This window comes from Ailuropoda melanoleuca, chromosome 6, assembly GCF_002007445.2.
Source record: "Ailuropoda melanoleuca isolate Jingjing chromosome 6, ASM200744v2, whole genome shotgun sequence".
Classification (NCBI taxonomy): Eukaryota; Metazoa; Chordata; class Mammalia; order Carnivora; family Ursidae; genus Ailuropoda; species Ailuropoda melanoleuca.
In genome coordinates, this window is record NC_048223.1 from 129,789,488 (window position 1) to 129,817,200 (window position 27,713).

The following is a 27,713-nucleotide window of genomic DNA, read 5'->3' on the forward strand; positions in this document are numbered from 1 at the left end:
GGCCGCGTGCCGCCGGCCCCGAACTCCGCACGTCTGCCATAATTAACGCACTTTTCTTTGTTCAAACGCACTGTTGAATTCGGCTGTTTTCAGAATTGTCATCGTTTGGGGGGGCGGGGGAGTGGGTTCAGATGCGCGCCGGACTTGCCCTGACAGTCACTCACGAGTGGGGGTGCCCAGCCTAATGCCCTGGTCCCCCCAGGCTCCTGGAGGCGACTCGGGGCTCTGGATTGCTGGCAAGCAGTTGCGTCCAGCGGTGGGATTTAAACACTGTGGTTGGGGGAGGGGGCGGCAGTGTAAGAGTGAAAACATACAGGTGGAGGTGCTGAGCAAGGGGGTGGCGTGGAGAGCCCCGCGTGCGCGCTCTCGGGTGGAAGGGGGTCCCCGGCAGGCCTGGGGGCACATCACCCGGAGACGCACCTGTGCGCCGCTGCGGGGACTCAGCGGCAGGAAGAGTCTCCTGGATACAGTGTCACATGGTAGTGAGCTGTGCACAGATAAATGATTAGGCATTAATCAGGCACTAATGTCTTGGCGCTCCTGCTGGGCCTTATCTCCAGGCTGGAGCAGTAAATGGCTCCCCTTGCCGAGGCCCAACTTTTTCCCTGCGTGGAGCCCAGATTTTGTTGCAGTGGCGTGGACGTGGCAGGAAGACCCTCACTCTTCAGCAGTTACCCCGCTGGTATTATCTCGTCATTAGATGTGCCACAAGCCATTTATGCACAAGTCATGTGATTTAACATATGGCCTCCTGGGTGACTGTGGCCCTGCTCCACCCTGGCTACCACGGAGAGTGCTTGGTGGGACCAAGGGGTGGAGGTGGGGGGCTGCAGCACAGCCACCTGGAAACTGCCAAGCCTGTGCCCTGCGGTGGCCAAGGTCTCCTGCCGCTGACGACCACCACTTCCTCCCTCAGGCAGGGTGGCCAGCCTGGGCCTGTTCCTGCTCCTGGGTCTGCGCAGGGCTGTGCCCGGCCCGGCCTTTCCTCCTTAGAGAGGGTCACCTGCCACCGAGGCTCCCCCCTCCGTTTTCTGGGCTCCCCAACTCAGGACAGGGCAGGCTGTGGGCCTCTCCGACTTGTGGGGGGAATGCCTGTGGAAGAGCAGCCTGGCCTTCCTTTCTGTCTGCCTCCTGCTGCCTCCCCCTACCCCCGCCCGGGCTGGGGCTAACCTGGTTTGGAGATCAGAACTCCCCTCGTGGAAGGAAGCAGGCCAGGCCGGGCTCCCCAGCATGAAACTGGCAGCGTTAAACTCGTGGGCGTCAACCCTGCCATGGCCACGTTCAGCTGTAACCGGAGCCACCCACAGAACCCGGGCCTCGGTGGGTGCAGCTCTGCTCCTGGCGCGCGGGCTCTCGCTGCAGCCCCAGCACCTCCACCCCGCCAAGGCTCCGTCCCGAAACTGCCCCTGCCTGCCCTCATCTCCCCTTTGCTTCCCGCTCTGGCTTCACGCTGTTTTCTGCTCTGGCCGGCAGCGCCAGGAGCTCAGCGCTCCTGTGTACAGCCTGCTCGGCACATGGGGTCCCTGGCCGCTTACAGCCTGGCCTGGGTGTTCTGGGCACGGGGGTCTGGCCTTGAGCTGCAGGGTCCACAGCCTTCCCAAGGCCAGTTTCTCGTCAGTGCCTGCTCCCCCATCTGTGACAGTAGCGGGGCCAGCCCCTCGGCGGGGCCCATGCTGGGTGAGGGCACTGCCCGGCCAGGTCGAGCGGCTGGGCACTCCTATCGGGAGCCTACGGGGCCCAGTGCTGTGGGCTTGTGGGGAGCGTGTTCAGGGCAGCCCAGCCGCAGCTGCTGGTGTGCCCGTGGTGTATGGCCAGACATGTGCCAGCAACTGTCATTCATCAGCGCCTTCCAGAGCTGGTGTGCAGACCTGGGGGACCGGGAGCCCTGTGTGGCGGTAAATCATTGCCAGCGTCTGTCTCTGTCTCACACGGGCATGGAGCTGTCCCAGGGGAGGGGCCCTTCGCGCAGGTCCCGCGCGCTCTCCTGGAGCAGGGCCCGGCAAGCAGGGTGACTCACTGGACCTCTGGGAGGAGACATCCCCTCACTTGGCACTCTGAGAGGTGGGTTCTCTACCCGGATGTTCACCAAGGAGGAGAGATCACAGAGGCCTCTGAGGTCTCAGTGAGTGTGTGGAGCTGCCGGCGGGATGCCAGCCTCCTCCGCCAGAGTCTTGAACCTGCCGCCAAGCTGCTTTGTGACCTGAGGGAAGACCCTCGTGCGTTCGCCGGCACTCACTGACTCCCCACTGCGTACCTGGGCCGGGCACCGTCCCTCCAGTGTCCCTACAAGGCCGTGATTCCTCCCTGCGTAGTAAGGATACAGGTGGCCCAGGCCTGCCTTGACCCCCAGGCTCCAACTCTTCAGGCTGGGGTGCAGGGTGGGTGTGGACATGGTTTTGTGGGTGGTTTGGGGGTACACCTCTGTTTGAGGACCCCCAAGTGGGGTGGCCCTGGCTGAGGCATGGCCCAAGGACACAGAGGCCCGGAGTGGTGCAGGAAGGTCTCACGGACGGCAGGAGTGAGGACCAGGGGCCCATCAGGCCTGACAAACCCCGAGGCCCCCAGTGTTTTTCGAACGTCCCCAGTCGTGAGTCATCCAGGGTGCTCTTACCAGACAAGAGTTCTGGGCCTGTGACCCACACCCCACCCTGAGAGGTTAGGACTCCAGCTTCTGCAGCCAGCTGGTCGGGAATCCCAGCAGGCCCGTCCCTGGGCAGGAGAGCACCCTCGTTCCATCCCAGGCATACTCCATGGGTGGCCGGTCCTGCGATGGGTCACTGGACAAGTAAGGACGGACACCTGTTCCAGGTCCTACTGGGCATATCCTCCCTGTCATCAGGGAGCCAGAGGGACGGAGAGCAGGGTGCCCAGTGTAACATAGGGTGGCATGGTCCGCAGCTGGCAGGCAGCTCCCACAAAGGGAACCTGGCCAGCATGGAGGTGATGAGGGGGTGTGGACCGGGGGAGCCACCGGTGGGCATAGAGAGGGATGTAGTCAGCTGCAGGTGGGGGTTAAACCCTTGAGCCCAGGACTCCTGGGCCAGATGTGCAAGCCTGGCCCTGTGACTTGCCCCAGAGACCCTGGGTCCAGCTAGACAAGGGGCCACACTGGTATCCAGGCTGTGACTTCCCTGGCCAACCCGTTTTCCCCAACTCCCTGAGCAGAGGTGGGCCTGGAGGCCTGGTGAGGCTGCCCGTCCCTCGGGGCTGCAGGGGGCAGAGAGACTGCTGTATATTTTCTAAACCAACATGTAGAACGCAGGGAGCCCGGACACAAGGTGGGCCTCCCCATCTGGACTCAGGCCTGCCCCATGGGGCAGGCTCCTGGCTACACGGTGCTCCCTGCAGTCACCTGGGACAGACCTCTGGGGTGTTTCTGGTCCAGAAGCCACGTTTCTTTACTTCTTTACTGGGAACCAGGGTAGCCTCTCCCTGTGGGAGGATAAGGGAGGGAGGTCCAGGGAAAACGTGGACCCAGCTGGGGTCAGAGGCTGCTGTCGGGTTCCACAGCCACTTGGGTCCCCAGTCCGCAGAGCAGGGAGGCCGCGGGGGAGGCCGGGAGCTCTGGCAGGCAGCCGGGTCTGCTCCTCCTGGCCAGGGGCCAGCTCCGGCCTGGCTGCTCTGGGGGTTTGCTGAGCTGGTTGCATGGGTGAGACCTCAGGGGGGCGGGTGAGCTGAGGCCGGCCATGGGTCTCCTGCCAAGGACTGCAGGCTAGGCTGGCTTTCTTCCGTGTCCGTGCAAGTGGGGGACACGGCAGAGACATGCCTTTGTCTCTGCAGAGTGGGGGCGCTGCGGGGAAGAACAACTCTGCTTTTGGGTCTGACCCCCATTATAGTCTCCTGGGCTCTCAGGGTCCCCAGCCCCTCCTCCTCGGGGCTGAGGCTATTTGCCCCTCCCCCAACTCCCAAGGACGCTGTGCTCAGCTTTGTTTCAGGGCCCCCTGGTTTCCCAGGGAGACCTTGGCCAGCCTGGCTCCCCAGTCCCCAGGGCCCCTCCCCACACACCTCTCTGTCCTTGGGTAGGGAACCAGCGGGGCCAGTGGGGACCTTCAGCACAGTAGGATGGTGGGGGGGGCGGCTGGGACCCCTGGCCCAGGGGCTGGCAGGCTGTCCAGCTCCAGGGCCGCCCCAGCCCGCTCCTGCCAAGGCCCTGCGGTGTCACCTGTGGGGCACTGCCAGGCTGGCTGGGGCCTCCATCCCGGGGCGTGAGCCAAAGTCAGCACAGCCTGGCCTCGAGGAGGGGCTGGGCCCTGCGGGCGAACCGCAGGGCGGTGGCAAGCCTTGTGCACTGGAGTCCAGTTGAGGTCGCCCCACTGGGGCAGGGTGCTGCGTCCTTCCCAGGGAGAGTGGCTTATGCTGTCTGTGTGCCTGGACATGAGCTCAGGCCCCAACTGTCCCCAGACCCACTTGGTCCCCTGGCTTCCCTCTGCCCCGCACCCCATCAGTAAATAGGGAATGGCTGTGCTGTGTGTGTCTGGGGGCTGAGTTTGGGTTTGGGCGCTGAAGCCAGGCCTTTGGGGGAGGGAGCCATCCCGGGCTTGCTGTTTACCCACCAGGCAGTTGTGGGCGTGGCCTGGGCAGGGCCTCCTCTGGGAAGGAAGTGTGGCTGCTAGCAGGGCCAGAGTCACGGGGCCTGCCGGCTCTCTCGCTCTCGGTCCACAGCAGGGGTGCCATCCCACTGGCTGCAGCTGACCTCTGGAAGCACCCCCCCCCGCACCCCGCCCAAGGCAGGACCCCCCCATTGGCCAAGGGGGCCTGCACACAAGGGCAGGGACGTGCCTGCTCTCCAGGCTCGGGTACTCTGTGAAGCCAAGGCTGGTGCCCAGTTTGACCTACCAGGGCAGGGAGGGGTCACTGCCTGACCTCGCCTGTGCCCAGGGGCCATGCCTTAGAGCTCTGGCTCAGGTCAGGGCCTGGGTCTCTGTCCTAAACACGCAGGGACTCCCTGAGGAGTGTATGTGCCATAAACGGGGCAAAACACCCCCTGGACCCCAGCTTTGGGGCCTTTGGGGATAGGGTGACTTTCTACCCCCCGCCCCCCTGCCTCACCCCGCCTCAGTCCCCCCTGCTTGCCTGCCTGTGCGGGGAGAGGACTGTAGAACCCCCAGGGTGTGCTGGCTCCTGCAAAGGTGGGTCCTGGGGGGGAAGATGGGTTGGTTTGGGTGGGGGGTGATGGGAAAGGGGCTGCCCAGGGATTTTGCTCTTGGGGCGCCCTGGGCCCCAGCTGGCAGGAGGGGGCCTGCGCTGACACAGCAGACTGGTGTGGGGTACAGGCTTGGGGGTAGGGGGCAGGGGAGTCTCACGAGTGGGTGTGGGCTGGTTCCAAGGGGGGGATAGCAAAGAAGCCTAGAGGGGAGCAGTGGGGATGCAGGTGAAGGAGAGAGTATGCGTGAACACCCCGTTCATGGTCTGAGTGCCTGCAAAGGTGGGCAGAACACGGGCTTTGGGGGTGCCTCGGGAACAGCCCTCTGGGTCTAGGTGTGTGGATCCTGCCTGTCTGCGGCACGCCCTTGGTCTATAGACCCGCCCACAGGGTGTCCTCTTGGAGGTCCCACAGCCTTCCCTGTGGTCCTTGTTTCACGCCCATGGGGTGGCAGTTGGGGTGCTCTGCTCACCCCTAGCTGAGGTACCCACACAGCGTAGGGGCCAGTGTGCCCTCCAGGCACTGCCCGCGAGGCCGAGGCTGTCCCTTGAGGGGCTTCCTGGGGGCCTCTGGCACTGTGTGTCTGCTCGATGTCACCCTCTGGCAGGGCACTGCTGCCGCCCCCCATGGGGACCCTCGGCCTCCCCTCTGTCCTTGCCAACACCCCCTGCATTGGAGGCCCCTTCGCGGGGTGCTGTGGGTTCCACGGAGGGGATCCTGATACCCCTAACCGCCAGGAGCAGGGAGCACGCTGGCCTGGGAGCTCAGGGTGAGCGCGCCTGCCCCTGTGAATGCACGTGTGTGCACACGCATGTCCCTTGGGGTGAGCTCTTGAGTTTAGTGCCCAGAATTCTTAGCTGCTTTTGATGCCCAGGGAAAGAACCAGGGGCCGGCTGACTTCGGTGTGGGGTCCCATCCCTGCTCTGGTGCCTGGGGACTCAGGGTGAGGTTTGCCGGCACCCCTGCCTGTCACGGCCGCGGGTGGGGGTGGCGGCAACTCTGGGCAGCGGCTTAGCTCCCACACCTGGAGTCCGGCACACTGTCCAGAGCGGGCTGCACAGCAACTGTTTTGGGCCTGGTGTCCACGCTCTGTCCCAGCGGCTCAGCCGTGCCGGTGCACGGAGCGGTGGGGGCCTGGTGGGCAGGAAGGCGGCCGGGGCAGGCGCGGCTCTGCACCAGTCGATCCTGACTTGCCAAAACTGGCGGCGGCGGTTGGGGCCGTGGGGTCTGTGCACCCAGTGCCAGGTGAGGGCGTGACCGCGGGGCCCCCTTTCCCACCCCTGGTCCCCAAGAGTCTGAGACCCTCCTAGCGCGGCTTCCCACGACTGCTTCCCACGAGGTGCAGGAAGGCGTGTGCGCACGCGGCCAGCACAGACATAGGGAGAGGACTCCGCTGCCGCTGTGGGTCCCCGGGACGCAGGGCCTGTGGCTGCAGGGACGGCAGGAGCCGTCCTGGGGCCGGCCTGGTCGTCCCAGGCCACAGGACAGGTGAAGGGCCACGTGCCCAGAGGAGGACGGGGAGTGGATGCTCAGTCTCACCGTGGCTGCTCCCCCCACCAGAGCCCAGTCCCCCCGGGCCGGGAGCCGATGGTCCTTCTCCCCGGCTGGCCCTACTGCCGCCCCCTTCTCCCTCCCTCACGGCTACAGGCTACTTAGCCCTCTGGCCACACAAAGGGCAGGAGCAGGCTGTCTGGGCCAGGTGGCCGTGGACCTGTGTTTGCTGGATTCTGGTCATCAAGAGAAGACATGTACCCCTCGCCCCCCGGCCCCACCTACGGAGACTTTAGATTCAGGGGACGGCCACAAGTAGGTGGGAACCTGATGGGAAGGAGGAGAACCGTGATTCCCAGGCTTTTACCATGAATTTGAATTAAACAAAAATGGAGCAGTGTTCACACGCAGACGTGCCATCGTGTTTACTAGTTCATTAACCTCACGACTGTGAGGACCGTGGGGAGGCGGTGCCCTCCGTGCCCGGCTCCCGGCGCTGGCGCTCAGGGGCCGTGGGGGCGGTGATGCCATGGCCGGTCGGCCCTTAGCTTGTCTGGATTCTGCTGGAGGACAGCTCGTGGGGAAGTCGTTTGGAAATTGACGCAGGAGACGCATCCATTCCGCGTTTCTGCTCTGGTCAGATTCCAAGTGCGGGACGAGGGTGGGAGAGCCCTGTTCTAAGCCTTGTTTCTCGCAACTTGGCGAAGTCTGCTTTTGTGCTTGAAAACAGCAGCTTTGAGCTGAGGCGGTCTTGCAGATTACATCACATTTGTTGAAAAGCCGTGCGTGCTCGCCACGGGAGAAAGGTGTGGAGTGTTTGGGCTTGTTCTCCACTGTTGGGCGCGATGCGAATGGTTTCCCGCTGCGCCGTGGGTCGCAGGCGAATTACACGCGGTGACGCTCGACTTCGAGGCCTCGGGGATGGCCGTCCACTCCGGAAGGCGCTCTGCCCGCTGATTTCAACAACGAACCCCCCCAGGTGTGCGGCGGTCTGCAAGGCTGAGGCTGCGTGGTCCAGCCTTCCCGGGGGAAGAGCGGGTCTCTAGCTGGGCAGGTCCTGGCTGGGGAACCCTGGGGGAGCGCCATGCCCTTTGGCTTTGGCTGTGGGTCTTCACGGGAGGGAGGTGGGTCTCCTGTCCTCTCTCCTTCCCTTCCCGTGGGTGGGCCACGCGGCCTCGTTGATGCTGCTTGTCCCACTCCACTCCTGGATCTGGAGATCCTGGGGGAAGGGCATGGGGTGCCAGGCAGGAGGGGTGGTCCTTTGAGGTTGCAGTGGGCAGGGGTGGTGTGGATGTCACCTTCACCTGCGGGGAGTAGAGACCGTTGGGACCAGCTCAGCATTTAGGAGGGAGCGGGCTCACTCCCAGACCCAGGGCTCTGGTTTGCTGGCTGACTCCTGTCCTCTCTGGGCTTAGGAGGCCATACTTGCCACTGCAGCCCCAACCCCCAGATACCCACACACACGGCAGGGACCTGAACCTATAGGGAGCATGCTTGGGGTTTTCCTTCAGGGAGGAAGGAAGTAGGTGGAAAGGCCTGTGACCAGGGACCACTGGCCACAGAGCAGCCCCGCCCTGAGGCCCAGTCAGGCCACGTCACAGACCCCCCAGACCCTGATCTCAGGCTTCCAGGGCCCCCACGCCTACACTGGGGGTTGGGAGGTCTCAAGCTGTGAGCCCACATGAACCAAGGTATGGACATCAGTGCCTGACAGACGGGAGAGGTGGCCTCCATGCTGGCCCCCAGACTTCATAGAGCACATGGCTTCCCCTGGGATGCCCCACACGGGGGACATGCGGGGGTGTTTGCCCCGGGTTCGGAGCCTGGAGGACCTGCAGGTGCTTCCGGCACATGCCTGCCCCTGTGGGTGGGGACTGGGTACAGCAGCGTCCTCAGGGTCCTAACCGTCCCTTTCTGTCTCCCCACTGCCAGGTCCGGCCTCTTCGGCCTGCCCCTGTCGGCTCCACTGCCCCAGCCCGAGGACCCCCCCGTCAACGGCTGTCATGGCCCAGCCCCCACGGAACAGGACGGAGAGGCGATGCAGCTGGGGACAGGCCCTCCGCCGCCTCCCTGTGGGGACCAGCCCCCCGAGACCACAGACCCCAAGCCACCCCCGCCCCTCGTGCCACCGTTCCCACCATATTTTGAAGGCGCCCCCTTCCCTCCCCCACTGTGGCTGAGAAGCACCTACCGGCAGTGGGTACCACAGCCACCACCCCGGACCATCAAGAGGACCCGCAGGCGCCTGTCCCGTAACCGCGACCCAGGCCGGCTCGCCCTGAGCCCCATTCGCCTGCGGCCACGCCAAATACTCTGTGAGAAGTGCAAGAGCACCGTGAGCCCCCCCGAGGCCAGCGCCGGCCCCCCAGTGGCCCCTCGGCCCCGCCGGAGGGTGGGCAGCGGCCCCGGCCCCGACAGGGAGCCCCGCAAGCTCGAGGACCCTGACGGTGGAGGGGACACGACGACGGCCGCCACCACGAGGAGGAACAAGAGGGAGAGGCGGGAGGAGGACAAGGCGCGGGTGCCCCGGAGCCCGGCCATCAAGATCTCCTACAGCACTCCGCAGGGCAAGGGCGAGGTGGTGGAGATCCCATCCCGCGTGCACGGGTCCCTGGAGCCCTTCTGCCCCTCCCAGGCCCCGCACGGTGGCAGCCAGGACCCCGCTGGGCCCTCTGCCTCCATCCCCAAGCTGAAGCTGACGCGTCCCGGGCCCCCTGGCACCAACCTGCCGCCCCCCAAGATCCGCTTGAAGCCCCACCCCCGGGGCGCTGGGGAGCGGGAGCCCGTCTACAGGGCCGAGCTGGTGGAGGCACTCAACGGCCATGGGCGAGGCCCCCGGGCCGGCTCACCCGCTCTCCTCGGCCACAGCTCTGCCGGCAGCGGACTGGTGGACTCTTCTTCCGGAAGCTCTGGCGAGGATGAGGACTTCAAAAGGTGTCCCCAGGGTCCACGCGGGCGAGAGAGCCTGGCTTTCCTCGCCTCCTGCCCTGGGAGGGGGACGGATTGTCCCCGCGAGTCAGTGTGGAGCAGCGACAGCCTGGATGAGGCCAAATCGTCCAGCTCGGAAGTCACATCCCCAGACACGTGTGACCTCTCGTCGGGCGACGGTGCGTCTGTGAGGCCCTCGTCCAAGGACACGAGGCAGACGGTCCCGCCGCTCACGGTCAGGCTGCACACACAGAGCGTCTCCAAGTGCGTGACCGAGGACGGAAGGACGGTGGCCGTAGGGGACATCGTGTGGGGTAAGATTCACGGTTTCCCTTGGTGGCCAGCACGTGTGCTTGACCTCAGTCTTAGCCAGAAGGAGGACGGGGAGCCCTCTTGGCAAGAAGCGAAAGTCTCGTGGTTTGGTTCTCCGACTACATCGTTCTTGTCCACTTCAAAACTCTCCCCTTTCTCTGAGTTTTTCAAACTGAGATTTAACCGTAAGAAGAAGGGGATGTATCGGAAGGCTATCACAGAGGCTGCGAACGCCGCGCAGCACGTGGCCCCGGAAATAAGGGAGCTCTTAACCCAGTTCGAGACCTAACTGGGGCGACCAGGTGAGTGCGAGGGGCCGCGGTCTGGCCGGCCCCTCTGTCCCTGCCGGCAGGCCGTGGCCTCCGGAGACTTCCAGTGCCGCCCTCGGGACACTTGCCCTGCTCGCTCAATGCCTGCATCACTCAGCTTCCTGGGTCACAGGAGAGAGGCCTTCAAACTAGGGGTGTCTGCCTTCTGTGTGCTTGTGCGGGCCCTTTTGTGCTGCCAGAAAGGATCCCCTTACCCATTTACCCTCCCGCTGGAGAAAGCAGGTTTTGAGATCACAGTCTTGATGGAGGGTGGGAGTAGCAGTGTAGGGGCATCCCTGGGGGGGGCGCTCGCTCGGAGGGGACGCACCCTCCTCTCTCCCCAGATGGGAAACGCGGCCCCTCTCCCTCCTGTTCCCAGGTGGGTCCTGACTCAGAAAGAAGGAAGGGCACTCCCGTGGCCCTGCCCCCACCCTTCCTGCTGGTGCCCGTGGGGGCTGCTCCATCAGCGGGCGCGTGGTTCCTGGGCCTGTGGCTGCCGGGTGCTCTGGGCTCTGTCCCTGGGCCGGTGTCTTGCCCTCTGACTCCCCTCCAGGTGTAGGACCTTCAGCCACAGGCCTCAGGAGGAGCCCCTTGGCGCTGTCACCAGGCAGCGGGCCTGTGGTCAGCATGTGGGGTGTCAGGAAGTGGCCGAGGGGCAGAGGCTGCCTGCTGTGACTGTCCCCTGGGCCCCGAGACAGGGAGGTGCTGGGCCTGCTCTCATCAGACGGCTGCCACCAGCCTGGGGCCTGGGCAGTGGGAGGTGTCCAGTGGGACAGTGGCCCTGGGAGTCCCCCATGGGAGGAGGCAGGTCCCCTGCAGACAGGCTGGGCTGGACCAGAGGGTGTGTGCAGAAGTGCCCCGGTGGAGGTCAGGCCACGGCTGTCTTCCTGACCCCGTGGCCTAATGCCCATATGCCCACAGAAACAGAGATGGGGGAGGCGGGACTGTGCCCACAGCAGTGGTCCTCCACCCCAGCTGGGCCTCTGCCTTGGTTTCTGTGACCTTCAGCTGACCTTGTCTGGTCTGGTGCACCTGGCCACCCCCTGTCTGGACCACAGTCCCCAGCTCAAGCCCTCAGGCCTTAGCGGGGCTGGTGGATATGTGGTTCGGAAGGGGTCTGTGGGGCACCAGGCATGACCCCTCACTTGCTGTGCCACATGGACTGGGGGACCTGGGGTTGAGAAAGGAACGACGATGCAGGGGGCACCTGGGTAGGGTCACAGCTGGGACTCTGGAAGCTGCGTCCCCACCTTTCCCCACCTCTCCCCCACCTTCCTGTCTCAGGCCAGGTCACTGCCTGAATGACTCACGGGGTACAGATACAAGCCTGCCCCTCCAGAACCAGGCACAGCCCCTGCAAGCTCTGGGTCTTCATGTCGGGGCGTGGGAGTGACACCAACCTGTTGGCATCGAGCCTGCGAGGGTCTCAAGTGGGGGTACTCAGGGGGGTGGGCGGCCCGCTCACCTGAGGGGAGGGCACCAGAGAAAGGTCAGACACCCTGCCCTGGGCCTGTCCTGGGGGCCTGGGGACCCTCTGTGGGGCCCTGCCCATCTGTGTGCCCTCTGATGTCCCCGATCCAGGCTCACTGCCCACCAGACCCTCCTGCCTTTGGCCGGGTCTGGGGTCAGTGTGGAGCCTGGGCACATGTCCCACTTGGCCCTTTCCTCTGCCCCCGGGGGCTCATGTCAGGGAGGACGCGGTGAGCAGTCAGTCAAGAGTGACCTTTGGATCCCTGGTCGCAGTGCGCACTTACTAGGGACAGTGAGCCCACCTGGGGCCCAGTGTGGCCTGGGGAGCAGGGAGCCCCCAGCCACCCCTGGAGAATGTAGCCCAGTGTGTTCAGGCCTGGCTCTGTTTACCGGGAAGCTGAGGGAAGAATCTGGCCAGACAGGTTTCGCTGCTGCAGGGGCTGTGCCCACAGACTGGCCTCTCCTCCCTGCCTCCCTGCCTGCCCCCCTCCCTACACCCTCCCTGCCTTCCTCCCTCCCCTGCCTCCCTGCCTCCCCCGCTTAGGCCCCCCATCCCCCTCCCTCCCTCCCTTCTCCTCCTCCCTCCTCCTCCAGCTCTGTGTCTCCCCCTCTCCGTGGCTGGCTGTTTCTCTGGCCTCTGGGGCTGGGCCGNTGAGCCCACCTGGAGCCCAGTGTGGCCTGGGGAGCAGGGAGCCCCCAGCCACCCCTGGAGAATGTAGCCCAGTGTGTTCAGGCCTGGCTCTGTTTACCGGGAAGCTGAGGGAAGAATCTGGCCAGACAGGTTTCGCTGCTGCAGGGGCTGTGCCCACAGACTGGCCTCTCCTCCCTGCCTCCCTGCCTGCCCCCCTCCCTACACCCTCCCTGCCTTCCTCCCTCCCCTGCCTCCCTGCCTCCCCCGCTTAGGCCCCCCATCCCCCTCCCTCCCCATCCCTTCTCCTCCTCCCTCCTCCTCCAGCTCTGTGTCTCCCCCTCTCCGTGGCTGGCTGTTTCTCTGGCCTCTGGGGCTGGGCCGTGCTCCCGCACCAGTGCACAGAGCTCTGGGAGCCTAGGGTGCTGCATCGTTTCAGCACCAAAGCACAAGGCGGTTGTGCCTGGTTGGCTTGTGAGTTTTGTGTTTTGAGGACGGAAGACTGCTCCGAGGGCCACACCAGCCCGGTGTTTAATCTGCTGGCGTTGACGAGCGGGGGGTGGGGGCGGGGTCTCCCGTACAAGTTTGCTTTCAGGTGTCCGCGATGCTGTTTGGGGGCCGGCCCTCCGGCCTGCTCCCTGAAGGGAAACTGGGAACTGCCTTCAGTGGGGATGGTGGGCTTCCCTGGGCGAGCCCTGCGGNAGCACCAAAGCACAAGGCGGTTGTGCCTGGTTGGCTTGTGAGTTTTGTGTTTTGAGGACGGAAGACTGCTCCGAGGGCCACACCAGCCCGGTGTTTAATCTGCTGGCGTTGACGAGCGGGGGGTGGGGGCGGGGTCTCCCGTACAAGTTTGCTTTCAGGTGTCCGCGATGCTGTTTGGGGGCCGGCCCTCCGGCCTGCTCCCTGAAGGGAAACTGGGAACTGCCTTCAGTGGGGATGGTGGGCTTCCCTGGGCGAGCCCTGCGGGGTCTGTGCAGGAGGCCGCCCCGCTGAGCTGCGCGCGGTGCTGGTGGGGTTTCCTGGTCGTTACTACCTGGCGCCCCCGGGAGGAGGGCTGCGTGGGCCCGGAGCTTGGGCAGGGAGACCGGCCGGGAAGCTTGTACTTCAGGCCGCGTCCAGCCCAACTGGCGCTGCTAGCAGCCGAGGACGCGAGCCAGGAGCTCCTCGGCCTCGGGGGTGTCTGCACTACCAGCCGTCACATGTCAGGGAGAGTCCTAGCAGACCCCGTGGGGTCAGGGCCTCCCAGGGACGTCGTGCCCAGCATCTTGTCCCGAGAGAGTCCTCCGTCCCCCCTTGTGGGGTGGCTGGAGGCTCAGCTGATGGGGGTGCCTGCAGGGACGTTCTGGAGAAGCACTGAGCCAGCCTGGGACTTGGTGGCCAGAGCACTGGTGAGGGGCCATCCGGGGGCCTGGCTGGGCTCCGATGACAGGGCACAGTGACCCTCGGCAAGGACTGCCCCCAGAGCACTGGTCTGCCCTGGGGGGACATGGGCCTCCGCCTGAGGAAGGCCCTGACCTCCAGAGACAGACACAGGACTGCCCGGCACTGCCCTCACTTGGGGCTCTGGCCCCCCAGCCCAGCATCTCTGAGCCTCATTTTCCCCGTCTGTCCCCGAGTGACAGCAGCACCTGCCTCTCGGGTTGGGTGGTGAGTGAGGGGTGGGTACCTGGGGGGCCTGTTGGCAGCTGCCTCTGAAGGGGCCACTACGCCCTTTCTGGCTCAGCGGGGGCTGTTTTCACAGGGGCTCCTCCCGTGTACCCCCCACCCGCACACACACAGGCTGTCAGGGCCCTGCAGGGAGGTCAGGTGGGAGGGTCACAGGCTGCATTCCTGGTCCGGGCACCCTCCTCCGACCCGGACCTTGAGGGGCTTGACTGGTCAGAGGCACTTGTCCTGCAGGCGGGGCAGGGACAGCCTAGGGAGTGGGGCAGCCCCACAGCCTGAAGGTGATGGCGACTCCTCCTGAGGGTGGCCGCCGCCCCCCTTGGGCCGAGAGCTCTGCTAGATGGGGGACGGAGGGGCACAGCATCACTGCAGGCCGCACCCTGTGAATCACAGCCCCCAAATTTGTGCATAATCACACACAGGAACATGCTGAGAAGGGACGAGGGCCCCCCAGCGAGCATCTGGCGAGGAAGCTGACCTGGACTGGGGATCCGGGAAGGCTTCCTGGAAGAGGTGACATATGGCTGAGCGTGAACGGTGAGCTAATCATGAGCTAATAGGCTGGGGGGTGAGCATCATAGGCAGAAGTAGGCAGAAGGAGGGTGCGTGCCTGAGGCCTGTGGCAGGAGGAAGCCTGTACTTTCCAGGGTGGGGGAGGAGGCAGTCGGGCGGGCGTGGGGATGCTGAGGCCCGGGCAGCAGCGGCCTTGTCCTGAGAGAAAGGGCACCATGAGGGCAGGTTAGGCAGAGAGGTCTGAAAAGGGCCAGGAAGCGAGGGACGGCAGGAGGACAGAAGCTGAGGCCAGGGGCGAAGTGGGGAGCAGGTTCTGAGGCCCAGAAGAGCCGAGCCAGGGGTGCTGGGTGTCGGCTCCTGGAACTTGGGGACTGCCGTGGACCGGGCAGCCCCTGCTGGCTTGTGTCTGAGTGCCCGAGTCTTGGCTGGGAGGTGACTCCGGGCCCGGCGCTCAGAGGAGCACTGGGGCTGGGTCATGGGTCTGGGGAACGATCGCGGCCCCATGGAACGGCCACTGGAGAGGAGGAAGCTGTGGAGGAGAGAGGCTGAGAGAGGTGGCCAGAGGCGTGAGGCCCAGGGGGGCCCAGAGATGGGGACCAGGCAGAGAGAGGCAGGTGGGCCAAGGACTCGAGGGGGCAATGGGCCCACACAGATGGGAGGGGACCTCGTCCAGCCCGCAGGCCCTGCACAGGGAAAGGTGGGCAGGGAGGGAGCCATTACTGACGGTCAGCAGGAGTACGCCCCACGGGGCCGAGTGTCCTGGGAGCCCCAACGTCTGTGCGGCCCTTGGAGCCTGGGGGCCCTACTGGGCAGAGCCGGGTGGTAGGTGGGCTGTCGGCGGTGCTCTGTTGCAGTGTGGGCCAGGAGCTGGGGCACCTGCCTGGGGTGGGGGGCAGGATGGTTCCCGGGGCCCCTTCTGTGCTCTCGGGCCAGTAGAAAGTTCACAGGCTCCAGGTGAGCTGGAAGGACCCCGGGGCTGTTGTCCAGCCTCCTGTGGAACCATAGGCCCAGCACTTCCCTTCCTGCCTGAGTGGCCAGGGTGTTGGAGGGCAGGAGCTTTTGGGGTCACACAGCAATCCCCCTCGAGGTGCCGGTGGGTGGGCAGCTCCAGGACTAGACTTCGTGCCTCACTGAGTGTCACTGAGCGTCCTTGGGGCTAACCTCATCCCCTGTATTCGCTTCCTGTGGCCACTGTCCCCAGTGACCACACACTGGCCGCTTGAAAGAACAGAAGTTTATTCTCATGGTTCTGGAGGCCCGACCCCAAACTCAAGTGTCTGCAGGGCTGCACTCCCTCCAGAGGCCCCAGGGAAGGGTGCTTCCAGCTCCTGGGGGCTCCCAGAGTCCCTGGGCTGGTGACGGCCTCACCCCAAGCTCTGCCTCTGTGATCTCATGGCCTGTCCTCCTCGGTGTCCCGCAGGGACCCCAGGACGGCCACATGGGTGACCCAGCGTGTCCTCATCCCAGAGTCCTAGTGTAATCACACCTGCAGCACCTTTCCCACCGAAGGGGCCGGTCCTCTGGCCCCAGGGGTTGGGACCTGAAGTCTGGGGGGCACCGTCCACCCACTGCCTCCTCCCGTCTGATCAGCGGTTGGGTTAGGGGCCTGCGTGTCCACCCCGCTGAGGCCCACCAGCCTCTTCTTCGACAGGCCAGCTGGGCTCAGGGACGGGTCGGCTGGTGGCAGACGGAGCCTGCTGGGCTTGTGCGGTGATGGAGGGACTCTTTCCAGAAGGATCCGCCACCCTGCTCGGGAGGCGGTGCGTGTGGGCGGTAGGTCCTGGCAGCGCCGCGGGACACTTCGCACTGTCAGTGTCACGGTGCTCGTTTCTCCCCAGATATGGAGCTCCAGCAGGAGAGCCAGCCTGAGCCCCGCTCGCGGAGCTGCTGGCTCCGGCCTCACGGCTGGCCTGGCAGGGTCGCCCTCACCGAGGCCAGAAGCTTGTGTGCAGCTTGCTGGTGGGCTAGGGCGGAGGCGCCCGACCCTGGGTCCACGGTCTCACTCTTCCTGTGGGTTCTCCCTTTTGGAACAGGGTCCTTGAGCTGCACGCCCCAAACGGGCTTTTCTCTTTTCCAACCCTAAAGAAAAGGTACTTCCACTTGTGACGATGGGCTTCTGAGCTGTGTTCAGGGAGCTCAGGTCCTCTGCGAAGGTTGTAATTATTTTGTTCCCGAAGGAAACAAAGGCCTGTAATTCCGAGCCTGCTGTGGGAGCGCAGGCCCCGTCCCGCCTCCCCGCTGCCAGCGCTGTCCCTGCCGCCTCCTGGGCGGGGGGCAGGTGGGGTGCAGGTAGGCGGGGCAGGAGCAGTGCCCCGGAGACTCACGGGGTGTTTGAAGCGGCTTCCGGGGCACCAGGTGCCTGGGGCCAGGGGATTTCTGGGGGGAGCTGGTGGGGGGTGGTGTCCAGGCAGGTGCAGCCCCTCCCCCTGGTGAGATGCCTGACCTGGCAGAAGAGTGAGTTTTGCCCTTGTTTTCATTGCTTCCGTGCCCCCCCACCTCCAAATACTCGCCCCCGGCCCCACCCCGCCTCTGCACCCCTGGCCCGAACACGAGCCCAGAGGCTCAAGGGCACTGGGGGAAGGACCCACACTGCACACCTGTGCCGTTGGATTGGAGCAGGACCGTCCGCGGGGGTGGCGGCCCCGCCTATTCAGCACTGTTACCCTGTCCATTCCTTAGCCATCCTGCAGTGACACTCTGGTCACCGCGTGATTTAGGTGCAGTCTTACAGGACTAAGGCCAGAGCGACCACTCACCAGAGTGACCAGGGAGCTCTGTCCTGGGCATGTGCATGTCACACAAGCACGTGACTCCCGTCCGCGCACATATCTACCGTCTCCGGTGTTCGCCCTGGCCCGTCCGCGGCAGGTTAGCTCACCGGCCCCCGCGTCGGCTCTGGCAGCGCCTGGGCGCTGTGCCTGACCGGATTCCAGCTCGCGGTGGGCATTTCCCGCCCGGACCTGGGGTCGGCCCCTCCAGGAGGTCCTGGGTCCTCTCCAGGGAATGGCAGCTGGCCACCCCTCCTGGCACCTGGGGGCCCCAAGCTTCTTGGCTGTTTCTGGACCGTTTCTAGCGTGTGCCGATGACAGACCTGGGGGTTTCTTTAGAAGAAAGATCAGGACTTCGTAACTAATTTTTCTCATTCAGAATTTTTACTTCTTTAATTTTCATATTTGTGTTTCTGCTTTATTACACTGAAAATCTTGGTTCTTCATGAAACTCACGTAATTACAGTTGACCTCTAAACAACACGGGTTTGACCTGTGAAGGGTCACTTGTACGCGGGTTTTTTCGAGAAATACACGGCAGTACTATGAATGTGTGTAAAAGTAAATTTTTCTCTCCCTTCTGGTTTTCTTAATAATGTTTCCTTTCCTCTAGCAGACTTCGTTGTAAAAATACAGTGTGTCACCTGCACAGTATACGTGTTGGGTGGCCGTGTGGTCTGGTGCAGAGCGGGCTGCTAGTAGTTACGTTTGAGGGGAGTCGAAGGATTTTTGAGCATGCGGTGGGTCACACCCTAATCCCCGGTGTTATTCAAGGGTCAACTGTGTTAATTTTCCATGTAAATGTCAATGAGTGTGTCATATGTCGAATATTAAACGTACGTGTGCCGTATATTTGACGTGTAATATGTCAGCCACCTAATCTTCATGGAATGTGTCACATGTCATCATGTCAGAGCAGCAATACCGCTTGTGTCACCTGTGGGCAATTAGTAGGGACACTGCAGGGTTTCCTTGTGGGTCTTCTTGTCCCTGGGGCCTGGCCCTTCATGGGCTGGGGGCTATGTGTCCGATTCCTCTTCCAGAGTCATCCGGACAAATCCTCTGCCCGCGGTTGTTGTGACCTTGAAACGCAGGGTCGTTGATGTCATTGTGCTGCTACTTTCAGCTATTTCTGTCTTTTTACATCTTGGTGTGTGTTTCGTAATTCCGCGCACATTTCTGAGGGTCCCATGGCAAATCGATGTGACCAGGCCCATTTGGAGCACCCCACGGAGCTCAGCATTGGCTCAGGGATGGCTGGTCCTCCTATGTTGGCTGTTGGCGACACAAACACCTACGTGTCGCCCTCTCTCCCCGCTCGGGTGTGAGCGGCATCCACGCCCCCTGCGCCTCGCTTTCCCTCTGACCGGCACCGAGAAGATGCTGGTGGCCACGTGTGGAGACCACACCTGCATCCCGGCAGAGCGCGCGGGCGCACCGCGGCCTGTTCCTCAGCATCCTTACGGACCCCGGGCTCTCCACACTTTCCTGACAAGGCAGCTGTGAGCTGGGGGTGGGAGCAGGTCACCAAGCAGGAAGGTGCCCGTGTCCTGCAGGCCTCAGGGGACCCAACACTCCTACCCGGCCCAGCGGTGGGGCTGCAGGCTCCAGGGCAGGGTGGCCCCCGAGAACCCACGTTTTCCCTGGGCCCTGGCTCGTGGCACCGTGTGGCAAAGCCTCGGCGCCCACCTCACCCTGCGCCTGCTGGCTGCCACTTCTTCCTCAAGGTCGTGGCTCTGTGTCCCCTCCTCGGGGAGGCGCTCCCAGAGCTCCCCATGCACAGCTGTGCCCGACAAGCCCCCGCTCGGCACACTCGCCCCACACCCTCTTCTGTGGGGGTCTCCCCTGCAGGTAAGTAAGTTCCCGTGAGTTCGGACCCTGGCAGCAGGGGCCCGTGGCACCGGGGGATGGGGACAGTGGTTCATGGGAGGCACAGAGCCAAGGTTCAGTCCCGGCCAGGCTCTGCACTGTGCATCCAGAACACCAGGGGCTGCTGGGCAGCCCTGCCTTGGCGACAAGAGCCAGTGGCCTGATGTGTCCACGCACCCTCAGCACAGGGGCCAGGGGAGACACTTCCAGCTATGGCTGGAAGGGTACCTGGGGGGGAGGCAGCCTGGGAAGAGGCTCTGGGGCAATTAGGCATGTTGGCATCTCCCCGTGGCATCTCTGGACTGCAAACCCTGAGCTGGAGGCTCCCACATCCACGTGGACAGATCACGCGGATCACAGCCCCTCCTGGGGTTCTGAGCCTGTCAGCACTTCCCCGCCCCCCGCCCGGGGGCTCTCCCCACACAGAGGGGGAGGCCTGGCTGGGAGCCGGGCACCTGGGTCTCTGGACCACAAGGGTCGGGCCGCGTGTCAACCTTCTGGGTATGGTGGGGAAACTTGACTTCCAACAACAATCTTCCGGTCCTCCATTCTGGAGGACCTGGCATCTCTGATGCTGGCATTCCTGGGAATCATCCGCTTCTGGTGGGTGCGACTGACCCTGATTCTGAAGGCTTCCTGCCAGCGTCTCTGAATTTCCCAGGGGAGACAGGGCTGCACCCCCTTGTCCCTGGCCTTGGGGCCCTCACGCCTGGGCCAGGGTCTGCGGTGCGGTGTGGGTGTATGTGGCTACAGGAACCACGGGGACCAAGCAGGTGGTGTAGGGCCTGGTTCTGCAGAGCGGGGTGCACGGGCCACGGCCAAGGCCACGCTGGGCTCAGCAGGGTTGAGGGTGTGGCCATGCTTGGCCAAGAGCCAATCTGGAGGAACAGGGCCAAGTGGCAGAGCTCCTGGTTGTGTGTCCCATGGAAGGCCACGTGCTGTGGATCTCGTGGGGCTGGACATGGGGTCACAGGTCCACGATGTGAGCGTGGGTGGCCACTGTGTGGCAGACGCTTAGGAGGGACGGGGTCATGCGTGTTGGGTGTCTTCTTGGCTCCTGGGGGGCCCGGCACATACTCTGCGTCTATGGATGGTGAACGTCAGCGATGCCCGGCCAGCAGCTGTGGGCCTTCGCCTTGTTCTGTGATGCCTGGGGGGTCCTCGCTCCTGACGTGGCTGCCACCGTGTGCAGAAGGCTTGTGGTTGGGGACACAGGCCTTCTTGGTTCTGGTCTTCAGCGTGGAGAGCTGCAGGTCTGGTCGTCGTCGTGGGGCCTGGGCACTGGCTGACTCGAGTCACGCTTCCCGCCCTATGCCCACGTGGCCCAGGCCCTCCTGGTCACCCCCATTTCTCAGCAAGCCCTAGCTGAGGACCCTGTCACTGGGGCGCCAGCATCTCAGGTGGGCAGAGCGGCTTCAGCCGACCTTAACTGTGGGGCCCCGTAGGGGACGCAGCCCCTGTGGGGTCGGCTGGGGCTGTCAGAGCACTTGTGTGGTGGACACGGGAGCCAGAGCCCTGCCCAGAGACCCAGGGAGGCCTGTCCTCCCCGGAGCAGGTGGGGCAGCTTGCTGGGCAATTGGGCTGGTTCCCAGCCAGTAGGGCGTTTCCCTGCCCAGCAAGTCCCGGGAAAAACGAGCTATTCTCGGTGTGGCTGCCGCTGCCGGCCGGAGCCTGTGTAGTGACCTCACCTTCCCCATCGTTTCCGAGTCGGGCGGGGTAGGAGGGACAGTGGGGGCCGGGGTGTCCGGGCCAGCGGGGGCAGGAGGAAAGAAGAGGGTTGGCCAAGACTCTGCTTTTGCAGAAGGGGTTTCCTGGCGGGCCGGCGACAGCAGAGCAGGGGACCAGCCCTGCCGTCTACAGATTTCTAGGAACACCTGCTCTCCTGGAGGCCCAGCCAAGCCGGAGGGCTTCCAGGAGCCGCTGGCCGACCACGGCAGCCAGTGAGGACCAGCGCTCCTCGGTTCACTCGAATCCCGTGTTTCTCTTGGTGGGAGAGGGGATGCCCTGGCCACCTGCTCTCCGGTCTAGTGTGCATTTTTCTAATGAGAATGCCGGTTGATGGATGTTTACAGGCCTCTCCAAAGTCGGCCTCGGAGAGGGGTATGGGCAGTTTTCATGATCTCTGGGGGCCGTGTGAACCGTGCTTGCCTGTGATGGATGGGAGCCCCTGAAATACTCAATGGAAAGGAAGCCAAGGGATTCTGGGTGGCACTGACCCCTCGCTCCCCAGCAACTCCCCCTGTGATGGGCTGTGACCTCCCCAGACCCCGACGCCCCTCCTCACCCCTCCTCACGGCTTCTCCCAGGTGCTCAGCTCCCCGGGATTGTGGAAGTGGGGCTGTCTGACCCCCGGGGGACCTCTCCTGGAGAAGGAACAGCCTGGGGCATTGCAGCCGCTCCCCCACAGGGAGAGGCGAAGTGTTGGTGGGAATGGGAATGGGTTTGTGTACCCACCCCCCCCCATCTAAGAAGGGGCAGCTCCTCCCTGCGCTGGGAATGTTCGTGCTCAGCACTGGGGGGCCGCTGTGAGGAGGAGGGGTGGGGACTCCATCCTCTGCAGAGCTTCCCCGGACAGTGGGCCATGTTCTCCTCGGGGACCCCGAGTCAGGGCCTCTGCCTGGCCAGGAAGGGACAGCATCCCAGGTCGGGGCAGAAACCTTTGTCCGCTGAGTGTGTGTTGCTCGGCCTTGCCCCTCACAGGCCGGGGAGTGTGGAGCTGGTCTGCACACAGCCAGCCTTCCCTGCAGGGCGTGTGGTCGGGGCTGGGGGTGGGGGGTGGTCGGGCCTGCATTTGGGGGCCCTGTTTCCAGCAGAGGCGCCTGTCACCTGGGGGCCGCTCACTCCTGGTGCTCAGCCCCGATGTCTAGCTATGCTGAGGTGGGGTCCATGACCAGGGGGCCTAGGGCCTCATGGGGTCCCCTTCTCAGGCCTTCTGGAGACAGGACTCCCCCTTGGGGACACCTGGATTGCAGTTGTCTGACCTCCAGGACTGAGGGAGGGACTCTGTGTTCCGAGCTGCCCAGTCTGTGGGGCTTTGTTCTGGTCGCCCTGGGATATGGGTTTGCAGCCTGGCCTCGAAGCTTAATTGAGTGACCTTGGGCAGGGTGTGGAGCCCCTCTGAGCCTCAGGGTGGGAGGGTGATGGCACCCCTGGGGTTGTTCAAAATAGAAATAACCCAGCGAAGCGGCCCCCCTCCCCGCCCCAGCCCCCCCAGCCCTGAACATCATGGCCGAGGTCATCGCTGTCCCCTCTTTGTGCCCACTGCCTCTCCTGCCACCTGGGGACCGCTGGTCTCACCCCCTGAAACCCCAGGGCAGGGCGAGTGTCTCTGGTTTGCTGTAACCACTGAGGGCGTACCTTTCCTACTCGTTGGAATCCTGGCCATTTTGGATAGAGGAGGCCGGGCAGTCCCTCCTTCCACCCTCCCAGCCAGACCACTCATGGGTGGGATGGTCTCTCTCAGCGCTCTGCCCCGGGGTCTTTCCTGGGCCCCCAGGAGCCTGATGGTGGGTCCGGGCCTGGATGGGCCATGCACCCCCCATGTCTGTGACACTGCAGGGAGGGGCAGTCCACCATGTCCGCCCTGTCCCACGGCCAGCAGCCTTGCATGGGAAGGTCTATGGAGGTCAGTGCCTTGCCCCCCTCCACCAAGCCTCATCCCTGCGGCTGCCTTGGGCCCCAGCTCCTCCCAGCCAGCTGTGGGCTTGTACCAGCTATGTCCCTCCAGGCCAGCCCCCCGGGCAGGTGTGGCTTGCACAGGGCTGGCCCCGGGGACCTGACCCCTGCTTTGCTGGGCCAGCGTGGGGGGTGGGGTGGCAGTGCCAGCAGTGGAGCGGGGGGAAGATACGTGGGTTTCTCTGTGCAGCTCTGTCTCTGGGGTTTTATTCCTCGAAAATGGAAGAAGGCTCTGATTCTCATTTCGCATGATAGTAAGGCGTTCCTGAACATCATTTCTTTTCATTTAAGTTTTATTTGTATCAGCGTTATGTATGTTCAAATCGTAAAGGGCCACTAGTGATGGAAAGTGTGTAACGAGAGCGTTCATCTCCAGAGTCCTAAATGGTGCACTTTCCTGCTGTTCTTATTCCGTGATTTTTCAATCGAGGCACCGTCATGGACATTTCCTCCTGTCGAAGATGAAGATGGAGCAATCACGGGGTCCCCTGTCCCCCCACCACACATACACAAGCACGAGGTTGGGGCTCAATCCAGCGTGGTGTGGACGTGAAAACTCACAGCCGGTCCACCAGGACTGTGCTTCCTGCCCGTTCGGCTCTGTTCTCTGGGAATTGAATTTGCCTCATTTTTGGCTGCTTAGTTTTTATATTCTTATCATCTGCTCGTCCGCAGCTCAGGGAGGTCAAATCCCCCGGTGCTTGCAGACGCTGCGTGGGACCGCTGTGTGAGCGAACTCCCCCAAAACACAGTGGCTTCAGACGACGCGGGCACCCCATTTCTTCCTACTCTGTGAGCCGTGGGCTCCCTCGCTGTGGCCACACCCGCGTGGCATCCCAGCCCTCTCACCGTGCACAGCGGTGTGCTCTGTCTGTCTCTTTCTCGTTGTCTCTGTCTCTCTCTCTTTGCCTCTCTCTCTCTGCCTTTCTCTGTCTCTCTGTCTCTCTGTCTCTTTGTCTCTCTCTCTCTCTCTCTGTCTCTCTCTCCCTCTCTCGCTCTCTCACTCTCTCGCAGGCACACCCAGGGCCCCTCCGCATGGCGGGCTGCGCTCCCTCCCAGCACGGAGGTCTCAGCAATAGGGACCTTGTGGTGGGCACTTTCTGGTGGGAAGACCTTTCTGGTCGCCCTGGGATGTGGGTTTGCAGCCTGGCCTCGAAGCTTAATTGAGTGACCTTGGGCAGGGTGTGGAGCCCCTCTGAGCCTCAGGGTGGGAGGGTGATGGCACCCCTGGGGTTGTTCAAAATAGAAATAACCCAGGGAAGCTGCCACCCCCCGCCCCAGCCCCCCAGCCCTGAACATCATGGCCGAGGTCATCGCTGTCCCTTCTTTGTGCCCACTGCCTCTCCTGCCGCCTGGGGACCGCTGGTCTCACCCCCTGAAACCCCAGGGCAGGGCGAGTGTCTCTGGTTTGCTGTAGCCACTGAGGGCTTGTGGCCAGCGGTGCTCCGTGGTGCCCCCTTTCCTGCAGCTCCTGCCTGGCCGGACTGGAGGCGGCGGCACTGGCCTCTGGCTTCCCTCTGCCGCCAGGACCTGTGACCCTGGACCCTGCAGACCTGCATGTCTCCCTCCACCTCTGACTAAAGGGCAGGGGGGGTCGAGAACGCTCCCTCTAGGCTGCTGGCCTCGGGCGGGCTCCCCTTCTGCAGGCTTGCCCACTGTCTCCGTGGGGGGACTGGCGTTGAGACCCGGGGCTGAGGTGCCCATCTGCCCCCACGGCCAGGGCTGCCTGTTCAGGGAAGCCATCGGAGACCTGGGTGGTCACACGGGAGGTGGGCACGCATCGAGAAGCAGGGCTGAAGCTTGACTCCCCACCAACCTGGGGGAGGTGTTTTTACTCGAGGGTCTGTCCCCGACCCCAGAGGGTCCCCCCAGACCAAGAGGGTGTGTCTCTCCACACGCCTTGACGGCAGCACGCTGGGGTCCCTCGAAGCTGTGAGCCCCAGGGCCATGTGCAGAGCCATTAGCTTCCCCAGGCCATGAGTGGCCCGAAGGACCTAGAACAGCAGGCCTCCCCTCGGCACTGTTGTGTGCTTCACGGAGATCCCCATGGTCTGGGCTTTCAAGTAGTCAAGGGTCCTGCACCTTTTTCTGGGAAATGCAGGGCCCCTGGGAGGCGGGATGGACGCAAGTGGGGTACGGGGTCGGGGGGCCCTGCCCAGGAGGCACGGGCACCGGGGAGGCACGACTCCAGGGATGGTGAGGACCACTGGGAGCTGGGGTCCTTGGGGATCCCCAGTGAGGCAAGAGCCCAAGAAACATGGCTTAAAAGACCCGCGGTGGGTGCTTTGACCTGGTGCTTGGACCCCCAGCACTTGACTCCGGGTAACCTCTTTTCCTTTCTGCTCCCCTGAAGGTCATCGATGATGAGAGCACGGCTGTCCTGGAGCTTCTGACGTTGGGGCCAGGCGTGTGCAGAGACGTGCTCGGACCATGGCGGTCAGCCTGCTCACGGTTCCCCCGAGAGGGGCAGGCGTGTCCAGCCCGGAGGACAGCGCCCCTGGAGCGCGGCGGCTCCTCTCCGTGGAATGTACTGAGTCCCACACTCACACTTCTGTTCTGCTTCATGAAGCTCCAGGAGCCCAGTGACACGCCCGCTGCTGCCGCCTTGCCCTTGGGGGTGCCACGGAGCAGAGTGGGGGGCACCCCAGCATCGGGCATCCCAGGCCAGGCCCACCGCAGGGTCTCCGTGCAGTTGAGAACCGGGGAGGCAAAGCCAGGGTCCCACCGAGCGCCTGGCACCTGCCCTCAGGGGTCGCCGTGCCCCCCCATGCCTACCCGAGCTGTGGGCCTGGGGAGGGCACCACTTTGAGAACGCTCAGACTTCCACCGGAAAGCGACCTGGCCCTGCGTTTGTAAGAGCGGGCTCCTCTCTCCTTTTTGTCACTTTAAAGATCAAAAAGAAAAAGAAAAAAACAGAAAATGGGTTCTGCTCTTTCTTTGTTCAAACACGGGAGAGAATGAAGGGAGGTCTGTGTTGAGGCTGTGCGTTCTGTGGGTCGCGGGAGGACCGGCGTGTGGAGGGACGTGGCAGCTTTGAGAAGCAGGTGGCCCGGGGGGGCTGCGTGCCCTTCCCCGCCTGCTCAGGGCACAGCGGGGCTGGCCTCCCTGCGGCTCCCGGGGGCAGGCAGCGTGTCTGCAAACGGGGTAGCCTTGTTCTCACTCCTGCCGTGGCACCTGCCGTCGGCTGGTTTCCTGGCTTGCTCTTTTGGAGAGGATTGGCATCCCAGAGAGGACGGTGACAGCTTGGCCGGTCCCTGGTTTTACGGGAGCATTTTAAGGGCCTGCCGCCCCAGCAGGACTGCTCGTGGCCAGGCTGGGGGTATGCGCGGCTGGGGGCATCTTTGGGTGTTCTCCAGGACAGCAGAGGGTGGGACCTCCCTCCCCCGCGGTTCCTGTGGTTCTGGCCTTGACTCTTCCAAGTGGGTGTCGGGGTGTCAAACAACGGTCACAGCAGAGCCAGAATCCCACCAGAATGAAACCTTCGGGAGGAGCTGTTCTGGTCCAGGCCCCTCCAGCCCTCCACCCCCAGGGTCCACCTCTGGGAGGAAGACCTCACATGAGTCCAGGAGGGCGGCGGGGTCGGGGGTGTGCTGTGGAGGACGGAGAGAGGTGGCGTCCTCCCCTTACTCTCCCCTCCCCAGAAGCCGCCTCCCCGCCCTGGCTCCACAGGTCCAGCAGAGCCCAGGCCCCCTGTGCTCACAGCTGCCCTAAGGCCGTCATCCCAGGCTGAGCCCGGCCCTTGGGTGCCAGGGGCTGCCATGCCCACTCTGACATGATGCCTGGATTGGGGGGCGGGGGCAGTGCCAAGACAGAGAGAGGGTGTTCCAGGAAAGCTAGGCACGGCTCCTTCGAGAAACACACGTCTCAAACAGTGACGGGGACGCAGGGCCCCTGAGCTGAACGGGCGTGCAGGTCAGGGCGGCAAAACCAGCCCCCACGGTCAGGCGTGAGGATGGCCACCAGCTGCGGGGGTTTGCATCTGGGCATCCCTGCCCGGAACTCTGGAGCTGAGTGAGGGCCCCTGCCAGAGACACAGGCCTGAGGTCCCGGGCCCGGGCCCGGGCCTTCCGCCCATCGGGGATCCTGCAGACTGCAGCCTGGACACAAGACAACCCTCAGGCCTGTGGCTCCCCGGTCCCTCATCCCGCCTGTGGCCTGGGGTCTCCACCACGTGTTCCAGTGGCCTGTGGCTCAGGTGCCCAGGACTGCGTGGCTCCCCCAGGCCGTGCTTGCTGAAGGCCCCAGGTGGGCGGCCCGGCTGGAGGGGGCGGGTGAGAGCCAGCCTCGCTCCCCCTCCCCACCCTTACGCCAGCTGGGGTGCAGGGCAGACAGCAGTTCTAATTAAAAGGGAAGGCAGCTTTTTTTTTTTTTTCTTTTTTTAGGTATTTGTGACTGTTTCTTTAAGCAGCAAACTAATCACTTTTTCTTGTCAGTTTGATTTCACGGTAGCCCACACCACGCCTGTCTGTAGGACAGTCTTTCTTCCCAGGAACTGGGGGGCAAGGGCCCACCACCCAGCACCGGCCCCCAAGCCTGGGTAGGGGGCTGGTCCCTGGTGACATCCCGGTGCCCTGGTAAGTCTGGTGCTCTGCTCCCCCACCCCTGCCTCACCCTGGATGGGGCCCAGCACAAAGGCAGCAGGAAGTGGGTGGGCTTCCCAGGGGAGGGGGAGGACTCGGGGGAGGGGCTCTGGGCCGGGGCTGGGAAAGGTTCAGTGGAGGAGGAAGGCTTCTGCCAGCTTGGGAGGGGCTGGGGAGGAGGTCCTCTGGACAGAGGGTCCCTGAGCAGGAGCATGGGCTGGGCAGGAGGGGCCAGCTTGCTCCTGGTGATGAGGTCCTGGATGTAGATGGGTAGATGGGATAGCGAGCAGCGTGAGGCTGCGGCCATCAGGGGGGCCAGAGGGAGTGGTCCCGGGGCCCTTCCTGCTCTGGGTCCTGGCCTCT

General features: G+C 64.0%; 1 protein-coding gene across 4 annotated transcripts; it reads left to right on the forward strand.

Annotated features, from left to right (window-relative positions):
• Positions 1–5,110: 5,110 nt before the first annotated feature.
• PWWP2B (PWWP domain containing 2B) lies at positions 5,111–25,684 on the forward strand. Of its 4 annotated transcripts, XR_004626324.1 has the most exons (4): positions 5,201–7,613; positions 8,567–9,876; positions 14,368–14,482; positions 25,124–25,684. XR_004626324.1 is itself a non-coding variant. In XM_034663470.1 (3 exons), the coding sequence occupies exon 2, from the start codon at positions 8,673–8,675 to the stop codon at positions 10,161–10,163; it is 1,491 nt and encodes a 496-aa protein (XP_034519361.1). In that variant the 5' UTR covers positions 5,111–5,129; positions 8,567–8,672; the 3' UTR covers positions 10,164–10,176; positions 25,124–25,684. The 4 variants fall into 4 exon arrangements, 3 of the variants coding, with proteins under 3 accessions (XP_034519361.1, XP_011218782.2, XP_034519360.1); XM_034663470.1 differs by lacking the exons at positions 5,201–7,613; positions 14,368–14,482 and adding an exon at positions 5,111–5,129 and having other exon boundaries at positions 8,567–10,176; XM_011220480.3 differs by lacking the exon at positions 14,368–14,482 and having other exon boundaries at positions 5,203–7,613; positions 8,567–10,176.
• Positions 25,685–27,713: the final 2,029 nt, after the last annotated feature.